Genomic DNA, 18,203 nt, shown 5'->3' with positions numbered 1-18,203 from the left:
TAACTATTATCCAATCATTGCGCTAGTTAGAGAAGGCGCGTCCACGAAGGAATAAGCGTTGCTGCGGGAGAAGTAGCTAGCCGCTGAGAGAAGCAGAACAGAGATCATCGCAGTGAAGATGGCGAGAGGTATGCGGGGACTAAGGAGAGCGGTACTAGAATGTATAAAACAGTTACCCGTCACAGCCAGCCGAGAAACACCTAAAAGGATTGGCGTAAGGTAACTGCTGTTCGTGTTTTTATGTACAATTGTAAAACCTGAAAATGATCAAGTTACTGCTAGCATTAGCCTACCTACAGTTCGTATTTTTTCTCGATGAAGCTAATGTTCGCTAGCAGGTTGTTAGCTTAGTTTGCCTCCGCTGCTTTTTTGTCAAGCCGGTCAATCTGCTTTTCTGTCTCATAAATTAACTTTAGCAGACAACTTTAGTTAGCTTACTTTATTTAAGTTATCTAACGTTAGCTAACAGATTCGTATAACTAGCCAAACATGTCATTTTAGCTAACTGTTTTGACAACTAATTAGGGCTGTTGGGCGATTGCTAAACGTTAGCTATGGCAGGGGTAGTCATGGGTACTCGGTACGTAGTGGGTGGGTTGCGCGTTATAAGAATAGATCTATAATCACACACTTTTAATCGTTGGAGGACGATTTCCCATTTTGGTTCTCGAACTGAACACCGGCAGGTAGCCTAGTGGTCAGAGCGTTGGGCCAGAAACCGAAAGGTTGCTGGATCGAATCCCCGATCTGACAAAATACAAATCTGTTGTTCTGCCCCTGAACAAGGCAGTTAACCCACTGTTCCTAGGCCGTCATTGTAAATAAGCGTTTGTTCTTAACTCTTGCCTAGTTAAAAAAAAAAAGCAAATGTGTTCTTGAAAGCATTATGTAACGTTAGTTGAGGTTTGCTACAGTTTGTACAAATTGTTATTTTATCTATGGCATGTTTACATTTAGAATGCTAGTTGGCTAAACTGTCTACTACCTCCTAGTATCAGTCAGTGCCTGGCTGTCTCTGCCTCTGGCTGAAATGGTTAACATGCCAAAGTCATTCATCCAGTTAGCTAAGTGGCTGAAGTTATTAGAGAAGTTTGGAAAACTTCCATGTTTCCAGCTACCTGTGTTACGCAATCTGTCTTTGGACATTATCTGGGGCTTAACGCATCGATCACACGGACAGTGTCCTTATGCAACATGGTACACGGCATCATATGGATATGTGTGCAACAAAAGTTCAACATTTTACTTTCTGTTATCATTTCTGTCAAACCGTCTACGCATACAGTTTGACGCATACGTTTGATAAATCCAACGTATGCACCACACAGAACGCTCTGCAACGCAATGCTGAAAGTCAAATGCAGCGTTCCATTGGAAATGAATGGAGTTCTGGTGAACCCAAAATGCAATGACCCTGTTGGTGTGATCGAGGCATTAGGCACTGCCTAGGGTGACGAAACCAAACTCCTAGTTGCACTCTTCACTATGCCAGGAGGATGTTTTAGGAAGCTGCTAAATAGTTTACAATTGCACTGGGTCTTAGGAGTTCCCATTCAAAAACACACTGCATCTGCGCAGTAGGTGCTCTTAATCTTACTATCAGTGTCTTGAAAACCTAAACGGATTGAATTTCATTGACCTCACAATTTTGGAATTCCTCACCCCATGCAGTGCTACACAAAATAACATCACGCTACAAAGTGACAATACCCAAGCTGGTGGTGATAACTACTGTAGTCCAATCAGTCATTCTCCCCAATGCTGACCTCCAGAGACGTTGTGTCCCCGTGTGGCAATGACCAGCCAGGTTATGGCACCTGGCAGATGGCCATCATCTGTTTCTGTCAGGGACACAGCTGCCACCACCACAAGCATGTTCTCCACTGATGCAGCTCTCTCTCTGAACGCAACTATTGTGTTGAAAGGAACTGATTCAGATGTCTGCTTCTTGTGTGCATATTGCCTTTCATTGGAATTAAACCACTATTTGAATAATCCTAGGTGTGTGTTGAGAGGTTGTCTTCTGAGTCAGAGATTCCCTCTGGGCAAAGGTATTTTCTGACTCACTCACTCTTTGCAAGTGATTTATTTTTACGCTGAAATAGTTGTCACTGGGGCAGAAGCAGGTGTGCTCACCGTGCAGAATTCAGTGTGTTCACTTCACTGCTTACTGAACCGGATCTGAACTGAAAATGTGACACTAGGAGGACCCTGTGTCTTTCTCAGCTTCAAGCCTCTGTAGCTGACAAGCCTTTCATTAGGTTAGTCACATAGAGAAGATCAACTCTAGTTAAGCAGGTGTAAATGGAAGGTAATTCCCTTTGTTATGCACTGTTCTCTCTATGCCTATACTGACCTTGAACTTACGCATGAGAATGGCATGCTATACACCTGCTATTTGTTGGGGGTGGAGATCAAAGAAATGGTGTGTCTACAGATACGCTGTATTCTGACCAGGACATAATTCCACCAGCTCTTACGTGTGATGAAACCATGCTCCACCTCATTCATCCTGGTGGAACTACCTCTACTTCATTTTTTCAGATAGAAATAACCCCGTTCTCCATGTACTGTAACTTACAACTTGGGGTTTGTAAATATAAATGACAATTGTTTTAGATCTGCTTTACCTTTTTGTTGCTGGTTTCGCATTTGTTTTCAGTCATATGGCAGCAAACTGAAGCATATCAACATCACTTTTTCCACAGTGAATTTTATGAAATGCTGGCCTTATAACTTGGGATGAAATTTGGAGACCCAATCTATAGGTTTCTTTAGCCATGCACAAATGATAGTATAGCGCCAAACCTACTGAGTTGATTTATGATTTCTATAATGTTTTAATTATATGCCAAGACTATTCACTGTATTTTTAGTTTGTTTTACAGAGCAAAATTCTGCAAGTATAGCCGATGCATGTTGTGGTTGACTTTGCATATTTCTGGTTACTGGTAGCTTGTGGAAAAGGGATTCAAAGCAGTTGTCTTAGAAACCAACCATTTTCACCAGAAAATGTCCTGTTCCTTTTAACAGTTTTTTGCCCTGTGGCTGTATTGGCCCCTTCACATGGTTGTTTTGTAAACGTCTGCAGTGTGAGAACATGAGCTCAGAGACCTGAGGCTCTGATGAACCATTGGCCACTTACATTGATCTTGACATAGTTAGCTTTGATTTAACTTTTTTAAAAGCTCACCCTTCAGCAGCCGAGCGTAAAGTTTCAAATCCCGAAGGTTTGGTTGTTCAGCTATCGGGAAGAGGTGTCCAGAGAATTCGGTCATGCAGCAAGTCCGTACATAGGAATTAGATACTTAGAAATTATTGTGAATTTGACACTGAGATGTGTATGGAAAACTGGCAAATGATAGGCCCTTATGTTGTTTTCTGACTCACCTCTCTCCTTATTTTGGAACAGATATCTCTCCTCATGTGGGATCCTGATGATGAGGGTGCCACCCCTCCTGGGGGTCATGCCCAGGTCCAGAGTCATCGTGGCCCCCACCCGCTCCTTCTTCAACCTGGCTGACACCTTCAACAAGAGGAAGGAGTACTCTGAGAGACGCGTCATGGGGTCAGTCACTGTGCCTCCCTGAAATCAGACCTGCCTTTTGTCTGGGTTCAAATACTGTTTGAAATCTTTCAAGTCATTTGAATGTCTGCTTTAGCCTGCCTGGTTTGCCAGGTGGTCATGGTTTGCCAGGTGGTCATGGTTTGCCAGGTGGTCATGGTTTGCCAGGTGGTCATGGTTTGGGAGTTTTCTATTAGTTCCATTGCAACAGTTCAGTGGAACACAGACAAAGTAGCCTATTTGAAATGTTTTCAAATAATATTTAAACCCAAGTCTGCCTCCTAGAAATGAATATAGATACTCTGGTTCTCTATGTATTGTCTGTCCTGCTCCTGCCAATGACTCTCATGTATCCAGTGACGGTCATAATCACTACATTTTACACTATTAAAAGCAACCCATTCTGTGTCCTGGGCTATATTAAAAGCAACCCATTCTGTGTCCTGGGCTATTTGCCAGGCTGTTATGTAATGATTTGCTGGGAAATTGCAATAGTCTGACTGAGTTAGTCCCCGGGCAAGTTGAGACATGGGGGCAGAGAATGTCAATCATCCCTGTTAAGTAAGTCTTCTTCCGTTGATGACCTTTACCTACATTACAAATAGAATTTAAGGTCAGAGTTTGGAGGACTATTGGGTTATATGGGACTCTTTCCTCCCTCTGTAAGAGATGTTGACCCAGGCCTCCTCTCTCTCAGGTACTCTATGTTGGAGATGTATGAAGTGGTAGCTGGGGTGGAGAACTACCTTCACTTCGTTCCCTGGTGTAAGAAGTCTGACGTGGTGTTCCGGCGCTCAGGGTTCTGTAAGGCCAAGCTGACTGTTGGCTTCCCCCCGGTAGTGGAAAACTACACCTCGCTGGTCACCACAGTGCGCCCCCACCTGGTCAAGGTAAGGCACTGCAGTAGCTGCTGATATCTCCCACCACTACTGTATCTGCAGCGAGGGTACTTGGCTAGGTATAAGATAAGCAGCTGTGACGTAGATGGACACCGGGTGTGTTCCAGTTTGTCTTCGTTGCGTTGAGTAGATGATCAGATGTCTGGAGAAGTGTTTAGCATCTCAGGAACTACATAAATATTATATAGCAATCTTATGAGATTCGTAGTGGGCCTTTTTTAATAAAGACGACCTGGAATGCAGCCACTGTGGTTATATCAGCAGTCTGACCGTGGCTGTGTTGACCCCCAGGCTGCCTGTTCAGACGGTAAGCTCTTCAACCACCTGGAGACGGTGTGGCGCTTCAGCCCTGGCCTCCCTGGTTACCCTCGCACCTGCACGGTTGACTTCTCTGTAAGTACCTCAACACACTGCACTGTGGGTGTCTGGGTTAGTGTATTTTGTGTGCCCATGTATGCGTCTGCTTAAGAGCTAGCTATGCCTCTGCTATCTTTGGCACTGTTTTCTTCTCTCACTGGTCTTTTTCTCTCACACACATGCATGTATACAGGATCATATGTCTAGATCACTCTCTCACCCACTCGCCGTCTCTCCTGTCTCCAGATCTCCTTTGAGTTCCGCTCCCTGCTGCATTCCCAGCTGGCCACGGTTTTCTTTGACGAGGTGGTGAAGCAGAATGTGTCGGCGTTTGAGAGGCGGGCCGGGAAACTGTACGGAGCACAGACCATGATCCCCAGAGAGCTCATGTTTCATGAGGTGCACCACACGTAGCGTGCCCCAACGGGTCATCCTCTCTCTGCGCACACACACATGCACACAGTCAGCCATGGCAGGGAGAGAGTGAAGGGAGGGGGAAGAGGTTAAATGCCTGAACACTGCAGTGCCTTATCAGAAAACAAGCAATGATTTTATACCCATTAACTGCTGGTGGCTGGATTCTGTCCCCTTCCCTACCCCCCAGAATACCCCTCTCCCCAGACTTACATCACTCTTCCTCCCCCCTATTCCACCATAGACCCCTACTGGTGCCTTCTCACCCCAAAGAAACCATCAGCACCTCTGGCCAGTAGGCACACCTCAGAGCTTAGTGCTGTCCCCATGCGGTGAGCACAGGGCTCATAATAGCCCTCTTGTGGAGATATAAAAACTCTTCTACTGAGGCCTAAATAAAGTCAGTTTTATAGTGAAAGGCTGTGTGTAAGATACTATGGTAGTGAGATCAGGGGAAAGGGACTGGGGTTTTTATGTCCTGATCAGGCCAACAGTTTGTGAAGGCCCATCCAAGATATGACACGTGCATTACGTTATTGTAACAAACCTAACATGCATTATAAACTGGGTGGTTCGAGCCCTGTATGCTGCTTTGGCAGTGGTATACCACGGGTATGACAAACATTTTATTTTTACTGCTCTAGTTACCTTGGTAACCAGTTTATAATTGCAATTAGGCACCTCTGGGGTCTGTGAAATATGGCCAATATTTCACAGCTAAGGGCTGTATCCAGGCACTCCGCGTTGCGTCGTCCCTAAGAACAGCCCTTAACCGTGGTATATTGGCCATATACCACACCTCTGGCTTTATTGCTTAAGTAGCCTAATGCTATGTTGTCATGTGGATAAGATGGAGGCTGAGGTATCAAAGGATCGGCTTGTACATTTTTGAATGAAGTGCGAGCACTTGAAGATCGACGTTTCCTAAAGGAATGTCGCAACACTGCCGAGCAGATGTATACACACTGCCGTGCCTACCTACACATACCTGTTCAAGAGGTGCTGTGTTGCAACAATGTTACCGGGGACATTTCTGCGGCACCCCATATAGCACCTTGTTCTCTAATGACCATGGGAGGCATGTTGTTCAGTTATGGCACTTGTGCTTTTTTTAAAAGTGTGCAATATAATGTGTTTAGTTTTCTAAATGCAGCTACTTTTTCCCTAGAGATATCCACTGTTTAAAAGGGCCCAGACTGGCTAGGCAGTGTATAGGGTCATCCAAACTGTCCGTCGAATGCCACCCTATTTCCTATACAATGTACCCGTAGGGCTCTGGTCAAAAGTAGTTTACTATATGCACTACGTTTGACCAAAGTAGTGCACTATAAAGTAGAGGTCGACCGATTTATGATTTTTCAACGCCGATGCCGATTATTGGAGGCCCAAAAAAGCCGAGGCCGATTAATCGGCCAATTTAAAAAATATATATATATATATAATAAAAAAGGATTTTTATTTATTTGTAATAATGACAATTACAACAATACTGAATGAACACTTATTTTAACATAATATAATACATCAATAAAATCCATTTAGCCTCATAAATAATGAAACATGTTCAATTTGGTTTAAATAATGCAAAAACAAAGTGTTGGAGAAGAAAGTAAAAGTGCAATATGTGCCATGTAAAAAAGCTAACGTTTAAGTTCCTTGCTCAGAACATATGAAAGCTGGTGGTTCCTTTTTAACATGAGTCTTCAATATTCCCGGTAAGATGTTTTAGGTAGTAGTTATTATAGGAATTATAGGACTATTTCTCTCTATACGATTTGTATTTCATATACCTTTGACTATTGGATGTTCTTATAGGCACTTTAGTATTGCCAGTGTAACAGTATAGCTTCCGTCCCTCTCCTCGCTCCTACCTGGGCTTGAACCAGGAACACATCGACAAAAGCCACCCTCGAAGCAGCGTTACCCATGTAGAGCAAGGGGAAACAACTACTCCAAGTCTCAGAGCGAGTGACATTTGAAACGCTATTAGCGCGCACCCGGCTAACTAGCTAGCCATTTCACATGGGTTACACCAGCCTAATCTTGGGAGTTGACAGGCTTGAAGTCATAAACAGCGCAATGCATTGCGAAAGGCTGCTGGCAAAACGCACGAAAGTGCTATTTTGAATGAATGCTTACGAGCCTGCTGCTGCCTACCACCGCTCAGTCAGACTGCTCTATCAAATCATAGACTTAATTATAACATAACACACAGAAACACGAGCACAACCACATTAATATGGTTGAATCCGGAAACTATCATCTCGAAAACAAAACGTTATTCCTGTTACGTTGCACAACCCTCAATGTTATGTCATAATTACGTAAAATTCTGGCAAATTAGTTCGCAACGAGCCAGGCGACCCAAACTGTTGCATATACCCTGACTCTGTTTGCAAGAGAAGTGACACAATTTCCCTAGGTAAAAGAAATTCATGTTAGCAGGCAATATTAACTAAATATGCAGGTTTAAAAATATACACTTGTGTATTGATTTTAAGAAAGGCATTGATGTTTATGGTTGGAGCAACGTGTACCTAAGCGATTATAGCAGGACAGGACAGGCTAGATAAACTAGTAATATCATCAACCATGTGTAGTTAACTAGTGATTATGATTGACTGATTGGTTTTCATAAGATAAGTTTAATGCTAGCTAGCAACTTACCTTGGCTTCTTATGCATTCGCGTAACCTCGTGGAGTGCAATGTAAGCAGGTGGTTAGAGCGTTGGACTAGTTAACCGTAAGGTTGCAAGATTGAATCCCTGAGCTGACAAGGTAAAAATCTGTCATTCTGCCCCTGAACAAAGCAGTTAACCCAACATTCCTAGGCCATCATTGAAAATAAGAATGTGTTCTTAACTGACTTGTCTAGTTAAATAAAGGTGTTAAAAAAAAAATAATCGGCGGCCAAAAATACCGATTTCTGATTGTTATAAACTTGAAATCGGCCCTAATTAATCGGCCATTCCGGATAATCGGTCGACCTCTACTATAAAGGGAATAAGTTAACATGTTGGATGCTTGTGTTTGCCAGTCAGAATACTGTCAGTGAGGTATCTTACCATAGAACCTTTTTAAAGATGTCACTCTTATGTACACCCTTTGACCTGTTCCTAGTGGAATCATATTTATATTTTATAACCTTAAGCATTCTACTCCTATAAAGATATTTATTAAGAAGATTATAAGAACATGTACATATTGTTAAGACCACAGATAAGTCAGCAAGTTCAGTGTGCACTCTTAACTATAATTGTTATGTTTTGGGGATTGGGTTTTATAGTGCAAATGGAGGTGTTTCAATGAGCAAAGATGTATAAACTATTTTTATATTAAAAAAGTGGTTGTGTGTGGAGTTCAAGTTGTACAGTTAATGTATACTCCAGAACATTTAATGGGGAAGTCTGTTTCGGGCGCTATGTGCCTGCCTTCCTCAGGTTTGGAGTTGTCAACACCTGGTTGGAATCATGTGAGAGGTAAGAATAGAACCGACACTAAGTTATGGGAGTTAGTTATGACTCCTGCTGGACAAATACAGAACCACAAGAGGAAACAATTGTTCCAAGGACAGAAATGCTGTAACAAAATACCATACTGACAGGTTGCCTTGCCAGAGACATGACCTAAGATACTAATACTACACTGCTCAAAAAAAATAAAGGGAACACTAAAATAACACATCCTAGATCTGAATGAAGGAAATAATCTTATTAAATACTTTATTCTTTACATAGTTGAATGTGCTGACAACAAAATCACACAAATAATCAATGGAAATCCAATTTATCAACCCATGGAGGTCTGGATTTGGAGTCACACTCAAAATGAAAGTGGAAAACCACACTACAAGCTGATCCAACTTTGATGTAATGTCCTTAAAACAAGTCAAAATGAGGCTCAGTAGTGTGTGTGGCCTCCACGTGCCTGTATGACCTCCCTACAACGCCTGGGCATGCTCCTGATGAGGTGGCGGATGGTCTCCTGAGGGATCTCCTCCCAGACCTGGACTAAAGCATCCGCCAACTCCTGGACAGTCTGTGGTGCAACGTGGCGTTGGTGGATGGAGCGAGACATGATGTCCCAGATGTGCTCAATTGGATTCAGGTCTGGGGAACGGGCGGGCCAGTCCATAGCATCAATGCCTTCCTCTTGCAGGAACTGCAGACACACTCCAGCCACATGAGGTCTAGCATTGTCTTGCATTAGGAGGAACCCAGGGCCAACCGCACTAGCATATGGTCTCACAAGGGGTCTGAGGATCTCATCTCGGTACCTAATGGCAGTCAGGCTACCTCTGGCGAGCACATGGAGGGCTGTGCGGCCCCCCAAAGAAATGCCACCCCACACCATGACTGACCCACCGCCAAACCGGTCATGCTGGAGGATGTTGCAGGCAGCAGAACGTTCTCCACGGCGTCTCCAGACTGTCACGTCTGTCACATGTGCTCAGTGTGAACCTGCTTTCATCTGTGAAGAATTTGCCAATCTTGGTGTTCTCTGGCAAATGCCAAACGTCCTGCACGGTGTTGGGCTGTAAGCACAACCCCCACCTGTGGACGTCAGGCCCTCATACCACCCTCATGGAGTCTGTTTCTGACCGTTTGAGCAGACACATGCACATTTGTGGCCTGCTGGAGGTCATTTTGCAGGGCTCTGGCAGTGCTCCTCCTTGCACAAAGGCAGAGGTAGCGGTCTTGCTGCTGGGTTGTTGCCCTCCTACGGCCTCCTCCACATCTCCTGATGTACTGGCCTGTCTCCTGGTAGCGCCTCCATGCTCTGGACACTACGCTGACAGACACAGCAAACCTTCTTGCCACAGCTCGCATTGATGTGCCATCCTGGATGAGCTGCACTACCTGAGCCACTTGTGTGGGTTGTAGACTCCGTCTCATGCTACCACTAGAGTGAAAACACAGCCAGCATTCAAAAGTGACCAAAACATCAGCCAGGAAGCATAGGAACTGAGAAGTGGTCTGGTTACCACCTGCAGAACCACTCCTTTATTGGGGGTGTCTTGCTAATTGCCTATAATTTCCACCTGTTGTCTATTCCATTTGCACAACAGCATGTGAAATTTGTCAATCAGTGTTGCTTCCTAAGTGGACAGTTTGATTTCACAGAAGTGTGATTGACTTGGAGTTACATTGTGTTGTTTAAGTGTTCACTTTATTTTTTTGAGCAGTATATATATATATTTACCAAGAGAGCTCAGAACGTAGACTCGGGCTCTCCAACCTTGTTCCTAGAGAGCTACCCTGTAGATTTTCACTCCAAACGTCCAAATGTTTCAGGTTACCAACAAGCTAATTCTTACAATCAGGTGTGCTAGATTAGGGTTAGAGTGAACCTACAGGACAGTAGTACTCCAGGAACAGGGTTGGCGAGCCCTGACAGACGATCAAATTGATAGAAGTTTCATTCTGGGGTGGATTATCTAAGTGACGTTAACTATTGCGTTTTCCAGAATTCCAGTTCACTATGTCTGACATTGTACTATGAAATGATCAGATATTCTGGGAAGTGTTTTTGTTCAGAACATTTGATTTTATTAAATAAAAACAAATGTCTACATTGTACAAAACATGTCAAATGATCACAGTTGGTTATTTGCAAAGAAATAATGTACGGGGGGGAACAGCTCAACACTTGAATGCACGGTAGTTTATAGTACCTATTGAACACAGTAAATGTAGGCTAAACTGCAATGAGCAGTAAGTACAAATCCAGTCATGAGGACATCAATGGGTTTCACATTAACTTGTGGCTTGGACCGTCACTGGCCCAAACTGCTGTAACTAGTCTGACCAACCTACAGAATCAACCTCAGCTGAATGTCTTTCTAGCAATCTTAATGCACAATAGCCATCCTATAGAATTCTCATATGAATCTTTTGGTTCCAAAGTTCTACAATATTTCAGTATTGAAATCAGACAAAATAAAGGAATGCTCATGCTCTGCAATTATTTCATTTTTATTAACTCAACTGAAAAGGTTACAGTTCCTCCCAACATTACGTGGGTGAAACAGGACAAAACTGATAAAAAAGGACAAAGCTAAAAATAACAAGTTACGACAAAAATTGAGTGGCATGTCTGGCCAGGTTTCCTTTCTCCAGCAAACCCCCTTCTATCTAGCTATCCTGTGTTTAACCATTTATTAAAATTGGCCTTGTCTTTAACTTCAGGAAGCTACAGGCTTCATTACTTCCAATTGATAGAAATTACAATTTGTTATCAATACCAGCATTGCATTATTCGCACTGGTTAGCATCTTTCATAAACAGTGAATATTCTGCATGTTGCTGATGGATGATGAGACAGCCATGTTTGTGAGGTAAATGGAGGGGGTCTCAGAGCCTCAGTTAAAGGGGGGGGGGGGGAGGATTCATCGGGGCAGACTGGGGTCTCAGAGCCTCAGTCAGAGGTAGAGGGATGGAGAGAGGCTGAGCGAGGACAAGCTGGTCGGGTAGAGGGACGGAGAGGCTGAGCGAGGACAGGCTAGTCTGGTCTTCCAGAGGGTGGAGGGGAGACAATCAGCAGAAGTAGTGTGGTTCATCCATTTGCAGCTCCAACAAAACTCACGGCCAGTCAGTTTGGGCAAGTCTGGGCGTTGGAGGGACAATTTCCCCCCTAGCCCCACGCTGCCATTAAGTTTTTACAGCGCTTTGAGGTGGGCCTCAGAACATGCCACCGCCCATACCTCCCATACCGCCCATACCTCCCATACCTCCTGGCATGCCGCCACCCTCCTTCTCCTCCTTGGGCAGCTCTGTGACCACACACTCAGCAGTGGAGAGAAGGGATGCAACACCTGCAGCATCCATTAGTGCAGTCCTCACCACCTGTAGGGGGAGACAGACTCAGTCCTTGTTGTAATACAGACATACACCAGGAGAGGGAGCAAGAGCAGTTCAGCAGAGAACCTGTAATATCACAAGCAGCCATTTTCTGTCTATGAAACTTCATTCTAGCGAAAGCCTACACCGTAATGTGAGTAAACCTTATTGCAGCAACTAATCAATCTTGTATGAATTAAAATTCATATAACTTTGCCAACATTACTTCTGTACATTTTCCATCACTATAAAATGAACCTGTCTTTATTATATTTTTGGCATGCTGGGTGAATGACAGCGAAATGACAGCGTAGTGCAGAGCTAAAGCATCCATACCTTGGTGGGGTCAATGATGCCCTTCTCTACCATGTTGACGTACTCTCCTTCCATGGCATCGTAGCCGATCTCCACCGCGGCCTGAAGGATCTTTTCTACCACTAGAGAGCCCTCCACACCAGCGTTCTTAGCAATTGTCATGGCTGGCACACGCAGGGCTCGTCTGATGATGTCAATTCCTATAGACAGGAAGCGATATACCAAGTTAAGCTACAATACTTCTGTCCAAAGGTTTGAAATGAAAATGGAACATATCCCGCCACTCCCATGTGACCAGATTAAAACCTATTGGCATGTTGGGTAATGATTAAGAACAGGAACTCTACTTACCAATCTTCTGGTCAGCATTGATGGGCACGAGGGCATCCAGGGCAGGGATTGAGCGCAGCAGGGCACAGCCACCCCCGGGCACGATGCCCTCCTCCACAGCGGCCCTGGTGGCATTCAGGGCGTCGGTCACACGGTCCTTCTTCTCATTCACCTCCACATCACTCGTTCCTCCCACCTGAAACAGAACAGTCAGTGGGTGACCATCTTTCATGCATGGTGGATACAAGAGCGACTCAAATGTAAATCCTGTCTCACATTAGGAATCTCCTAATGTCAACTCATCGTACCGTAATTTTTTTTTGCTCCATATACAAACTTATACATATGAACAACAACTTACAGAAGCATACACACCACATCTCATCTGCCCAGACCGCATGCATTATTGTTTGCCACTAGGCCTCAAATAGTTTTTCTTCCGTCACACATGCTATTTCAATATATCATTACATTTCTCCATTGTGTTGATGGCGGATTGACTGATTTTGAAGTTTTTAGTATACGTTTTTTATTTTTTATTTGAATCACCAGCCCATTGGGCATATTCTAGGCTTATTTCAATAGCCAGGACTAAAATGTGACAATATTCAAGGACATTAAAAGGACTAAACAAATGTAATGAAATCATACTGCCATCTATCCCGCTTCACTCTTAAGCTCTCTCTCCCTCTCTTCAATCCCCTCCATACAGCCCCCGACCTCTTCTCCTCTGACCTTGAGCACAGCCACTCCATCAGACAGCTTGGCCAGCCTTTCGTTGAGCTTCTCCTTCTCGTAGTCGCTGGTGGTGTTCTCCAGCTGCTCAGCGATCTGAGCCTGCCTCTTCTCGATGGATGCCGTGTCTCCCTTCCCCTTCAGCAGCATGGTGTCGTCCTTGGTCACTGACACCTCGCCCACCTGGCCAAAGTCATGGGCCTGGATGTCCTCCAGGGCAATGCCCACCGCCTCATCACCAAACACCTAAGGAAGAGAGGAGGGATGTCAGTAAAGGGCAGGATTTGAACAGGTAATCATTGGCCCTGATAAAATATTTTAAAATGGTGTCCATCTTTTAAGAGGGGGACAGACGGTGCACTTCAGCATTATTAGAATAGGGCCATTGGGTGCTGAGTTAAACCCTTAACCATGGGATAAGCAAGACTATGCAACAGTCATTGATTGGTGAATCATGCCAGTGCAGACGTGTCTGAGACCAAGCGTCCCTGCCTGCTGTGGGATGCTAACAGACAGGGATAGGAGAAGACATGCTTCTGTGTGCAGGGGGAATGACAACAGCACTGAACAAGCTGTACTGTAACTTATCCTGCTTTTCCTATTCCTTTTCTCAAGTAGTGATTGCCTAATATAAGTATGGGGAGGTTACAGTGTAAAGTGTTCTTACAGTAGAAATGGATTGATGTCCGTATAGGCCCTGGGTGATGATTAGTGTAAAGTGTGCTTACAGTGCCCCCGGTGGCGACGGCCATGTCGTGCAGCTGGGCCTTCCTGTTGTCTCCAAAGCCTGGGGCCTTGACTGCCACCACTTGTAGTCCCACCTTCAGCCTAAAGACAGAGTAAAGGTTAATATAACACATCAAACCTGACACTACCCAGCATCTAAGTAGAGGTTAAATTAACACACCCAAACTGACATCACCCAGCATCTACACACATAAAGAGGGCAGGAATAGCAAAACTGTCTACAGCTTTATATTAGTAGTGCAGCCATGTGAGCTGGTTGTGTCCCATTGTCCCAGGTGCTCAGTCAGTGTTGATGTGAAGGGGAAAGGTCCTTAAAACAGGGTGTTTACTGGTTAAATAAAGGACTGATCTGTTGAGGACAAGGGCCTGTATTCACAAAGTGTCTGAGCAGGATTGCTCATCTAGGATCAATTCCCCCCGTGCATACAATTATGATCTAAAAGCCCAAACTGATCCCAGATTAGAACTGCTACTCTGAGGGACAGGGTGCTAAAGGGACAGGGAACTGACCTGTTGAGAACCAGGGTGCTGAGAGCCTCTCCGTCCACGTCCTCGGCCACGATGACCAGAGGTTTGCGGTGCTGGTTGGCCAATTCCAGGGCAGGGACGATGCTCTGGACAGTAGAGATCTTCTTCTCACTCAGCAACACATAGGCATCCTGAAACTCACACTTCTGGCCTGAGGGACAGAGATGAGAGATGTTATGTAAAAGCTCCAAAATGGCCAAATGTGGAGAATCAAGATCATAAAAATACATTAAATCTGTAGAGCATCAAGATCACCAGTGTGCTGGAGTTTCTTTTAATCTTAAAGCCCCAAAATAGCTGGGCTTCGTGGTGGGATCATGGCAGAGAGGAGACCTTACCTTTGGCTGTGTTGATGAAGTAAGGGGAGATGTATCCGCGGTCGAACTTCAGCCCCTCAATGATCTCAAGCTCATCATGCAGGGTTTTGCCATCCTTGACAGTGATGACTCCCTTGCGGCCCACTTTTTTCATGGCGTTGGAGATGATGGTGCCGATCTCCACGTCTCCATTAGCAGAGATGGTGGCTACCTAGCAGACAGAACACAGAGCATTGAAAAGTTCAACATCAAAATATAAAGTAGAATATAAATATTGCATCTGTCTATTAAATAATTATTTGTATCAATTGAATAGATATGAATTGGATAAGAGCGTCTGCTAAATGACTTAAATGTAAATAAGAATATTGACTTATTTGATCAATCCATATTAACACAATTGGTTACCTGGGCAATCTCCTCAGGTGTGGTGACTGGCTTAGACATCCTCTTCAGTTCAGCAATGACGGTCTCCACAGCCAGCATGACGCCACGGCGGATCTCCACAGGGTTAGCTCCTTTACTAATGGTGTCAAAGCCCTCCTTGGCGATGGCTCTGGCCAGCACGGTGGCGGTAGTGGTGCCATCTCCTGCTTCCTCGTTTGTGTTGTTGGCCACGTCCTGGACCAGCTTGGCACCGATGTTCTGGTACTTGCACTTCAGGTCAATGGCCTTGGCTACAGTGACACCATCCTTGGTCACCTTGGGGCTGCCCCAGCTCTGCTCGATGATTACTGTGCGACCCTGCAGGAATGCAGCAAAGGATAACAGCTCACAACACTTGTGTTCAGTTGTTCCTGCCCGAAGAAGACACACCGTGGTGTAAGGGTTCTTCAGGTGGAAATTAAATTAAAAGTGGAACAATAATGAATTGGTTATACATAGCACACATCCCACCCCTGGGTGAAATGTAAATCTTACAGAATTGTATATATTTATTTGGCGCCGCAGAAGGTATAGTCATAGCAACTCCCTCCTCCTACCTTGGGACCCATGGTGACGGCGACAGCATCAGCCAGCAGATCCACTCCCTTCAGCATCATGGCCCGAGCATCGGCTCCAAACTTGACATCCTTGGCGTAGGCTCGGGTGAGGTGGGGGGCCAGGGCCCTGCAGACCGGCCTCATCTGTCTCATCACCGTGGGTAGACGCAGCATCTCTGGAGGGGGGAGATAGAGAAAAATTATATAGGGGCCACACTGCACATTACCAATGAGCAGCCAATAAAAACTTTATTTTAACATGTCAGCTATCTTGTTTTAATATACACTTAAATTGTTGGCAAAATCTCAAAGTAACAAAACAGGAGTCCATGTTTTCCCTGTAACAAATGAACCTTCTGGATTATACCCAAGACTCCTTCTACCCCCTCCCCTGGCCCTTATGTCACATAATGACAATGTCTGGAGGTGACAAAACAAGCTATATAGTACAACCTATTGGCCTTTCATGAAACAGCAAGAGTTGTAAGGGAAGAATGAATAAATTAATGACAGCATAACCATGATGAAATACCCCCGAAAATCTCAAGGACAAAAAGGACATAACCCAGAGCAAGACCACAAGCAAATGTGTGTTTGAAGTCTTGCAGAAAGACAAAGAAATATCAATCTTACTTAGCAGAACATGATGGTCTAAAAAGGAAAACGTCAAAAGGAGGGAATCTGAATAAACTGTCACAGTAGGCTATCATAAATTAGCTTACACGTTGGCAGAACTTATTGGTCTATATAACCCAAATCCAGGGCTGTGGTCAACATACTGCACATTTCTCAAGGTCCTGAGAACAAGTAGCGTAAGGAGGGTACTTTAGCAGCCCGATTCCATGTCCGGCACGCTATTGCACAGTATTGTGCATCTGATTACAAATTAATCTGAGACGTTCATTCGGGAATCGTAAATGATTTATTTCTGTGATGGGGCGTTTGCAGAGCTTTGCTACATCGTTACTGAAATGTCTCGAACCGGTCTTTTCCTGATTCTCCCCACGTGTGCTCGGGTCATGCGTCACAAGGTCAAAATCGCACAGCGTATGGAGCGTGCGCAGTAAATGCATTATCTCAATGAATGAACTACTGAATGAATTAAACATGTACTTGTATTGTAGTAAAAATGTCCAGCACAAGGATTATTTGTCAAATAATGCTACATACAACAACATTTATATCACAGCCGATAACAGCCCGAGGTAGCCATTAACTAGATATCCCAAATTGATTTTGGATAGGCATTTAGAAAAACAAAATGTTGGCAAGACTTGGACTACGTTCATTTTTCACGCCTGTATGTATAACTATGAGTGAGAAAAATTATACGTTTAGAAATCTTTTGGAATTAGGCCTAGTTGTGGTGGTGACCAAATATCTTGTAGGGGTAGCTAGTATATAATATGCACGAGTCAATGTTAACCTCACCAATTAGGCTGTCATTACTGAATTAAGATCAGAGCACATGACAACATCAAAATGAACGTGAAAATCATTGCATAGCTAATGTTAATTGTTAACTAGCTACCATCAAAAGCTGTAATGTTAGTTAGCTAGCTACCTACCTACCAATTCAACTTACCAAATTGATAGACTTACGGAAAATACTGGAGAAACAGGCAAGTAGCGATGCCATAATTACCAGTGTCTTGATATTCAGGGACATTAGGATGTAAGTTACCATTCCAAACGAGCATGGCTACTTATATGACTGTCCTTGCTGGAGGCTTGAAAATACTAACGATGCTCGCAAAAGCATGACGTTTGAGACAGTTCATTATGCCGTTTAGATTGATGCGCTACAAATATTTATAAAGACATAATAGTACTTACTTGTCGTTTGAAAGATTTTAGGGTGACACGATTTGGTCGTCTGAAGGAAACTGAATGATTAACGTTTATAGAGATGAGAAGAACGAGCAGAGGTGTGGCGCAATAGAACTTCAGAGACAGCACTGCACATGGCTTTTTTTCATCCGGGTAATTTACTGGTCCGCCCCAAAACATGCATAGGGGAAATATACATTATTTTTGCTGAAATTGAGTGAAATTTTGTATCATATGTATTGTATTTAAAATTAATGGTCTATCTATGTACATGCATAAGGTAAATGCCTTTATTTGGTGAGTTTATCGTGTAAAAAAATTAACTTGTCACTGTAATGCTCGTT

General features: G+C 44.0%; 2 protein-coding genes and 1 non-coding gene across 3 annotated transcripts; 1 reads left to right on the top strand and 2 right to left on the bottom strand.

The window, feature by feature from the left end:
* Positions 1-68: 68 nt before the first annotated feature.
* Positions 69-5,653, top strand: LOC115155583 (coenzyme Q-binding protein COQ10 homolog B, mitochondrial). Its single transcript, XM_029702313.1, has 5 exons — positions 69-219; positions 3,413-3,568; positions 4,263-4,455; positions 4,756-4,857; positions 5,068-5,653. The coding sequence occupies exons 1-5, from the start codon at positions 119-121 to the stop codon at positions 5,233-5,235; spliced, it is 720 nt and encodes a 239-aa protein (XP_029558173.1). The 5' UTR covers positions 69-118; the 3' UTR covers positions 5,236-5,653.
* A 5,110-nt stretch (positions 5,654-10,763) lies between these two features.
* LOC115155579 (60 kDa heat shock protein, mitochondrial-like) lies at positions 10,764-18,022 on the bottom strand. The gene is made up of 10 exons (XM_029702306.1): positions 17,866-18,022; positions 16,030-16,205; positions 15,455-15,790; positions 15,068-15,257; positions 14,712-14,880; positions 14,183-14,282; positions 13,455-13,700; positions 12,741-12,915; positions 12,411-12,589; positions 10,764-12,080 (listed from the first exon to the last, which is right to left on the bottom strand). The coding sequence occupies exons 2-10, from the start codon at positions 16,201-16,203 to the stop codon at positions 11,916-11,918; spliced, it is 1,734 nt and encodes a 577-aa protein (XP_029558166.1). The 5' UTR covers positions 16,204-16,205; positions 17,866-18,022; the 3' UTR covers positions 10,764-11,915.
* Positions 13,923-14,049, bottom strand: LOC115156387 (small nucleolar RNA SNORA63). Its single transcript, XR_003868228.1, has one exon. It is a non-coding gene; the product is annotated as a small nucleolar RNA SNORA63 (small nucleolar RNA).
* Positions 18,023-18,203: the final 181 nt, after the last annotated feature.

This window comes from Salmo trutta, chromosome 20 (assembly GCF_901001165.1).
Source record: "Salmo trutta chromosome 20, fSalTru1.1, whole genome shotgun sequence".
Classification (NCBI taxonomy): Eukaryota; Metazoa; Chordata; class Actinopteri; order Salmoniformes; family Salmonidae; genus Salmo; species Salmo trutta.
This window is presented reverse-complemented; position numbering and strand designations above follow the sequence as displayed.

Excerpts from the sequence above, each read along its gene's own strand:
- LOC115155583 (XM_029702313.1), top strand. The coding sequence starts at position 119 with ATGGCGAGAGGTATGCGGGGACTAAGGAGAGCGGTACTAGAATGTATA. Across the intron at positions 4,456-4,755 it reads TGCGCCCCCACCTGGTCAAG|GCTGCCTGTTCAGACGGTAA; the intron begins GTAAGGCACTGC and ends GTTGACCCCCAG. Across the intron at positions 4,858-5,067 it reads CCTGCACGGTTGACTTCTCT|ATCTCCTTTGAGTTCCGCTC; the intron begins GTAAGTACCTCA and ends TCCTGTCTCCAG.
- LOC115155579 (XM_029702306.1), bottom strand. The coding sequence starts at position 16,203 with ATGCTGCGTCTACCCACGGTGATGAGACAGATGAGGCCGGTCTGCAGG. Across the intron at positions 15,791-16,029 it reads CCGTCACCATGGGTCCCAAG|GGTCGCACAGTAATCATCGA; the intron begins GTAGGAGGAGGG and ends GCATTCCTGCAG. Across the intron at positions 12,916-13,454 it reads ATGGAGTGGCTGTGCTCAAG|GTGGGAGGAACGAGTGATGT; the intron begins GTCAGAGGAGAA and ends GTTCTGTTTCAG.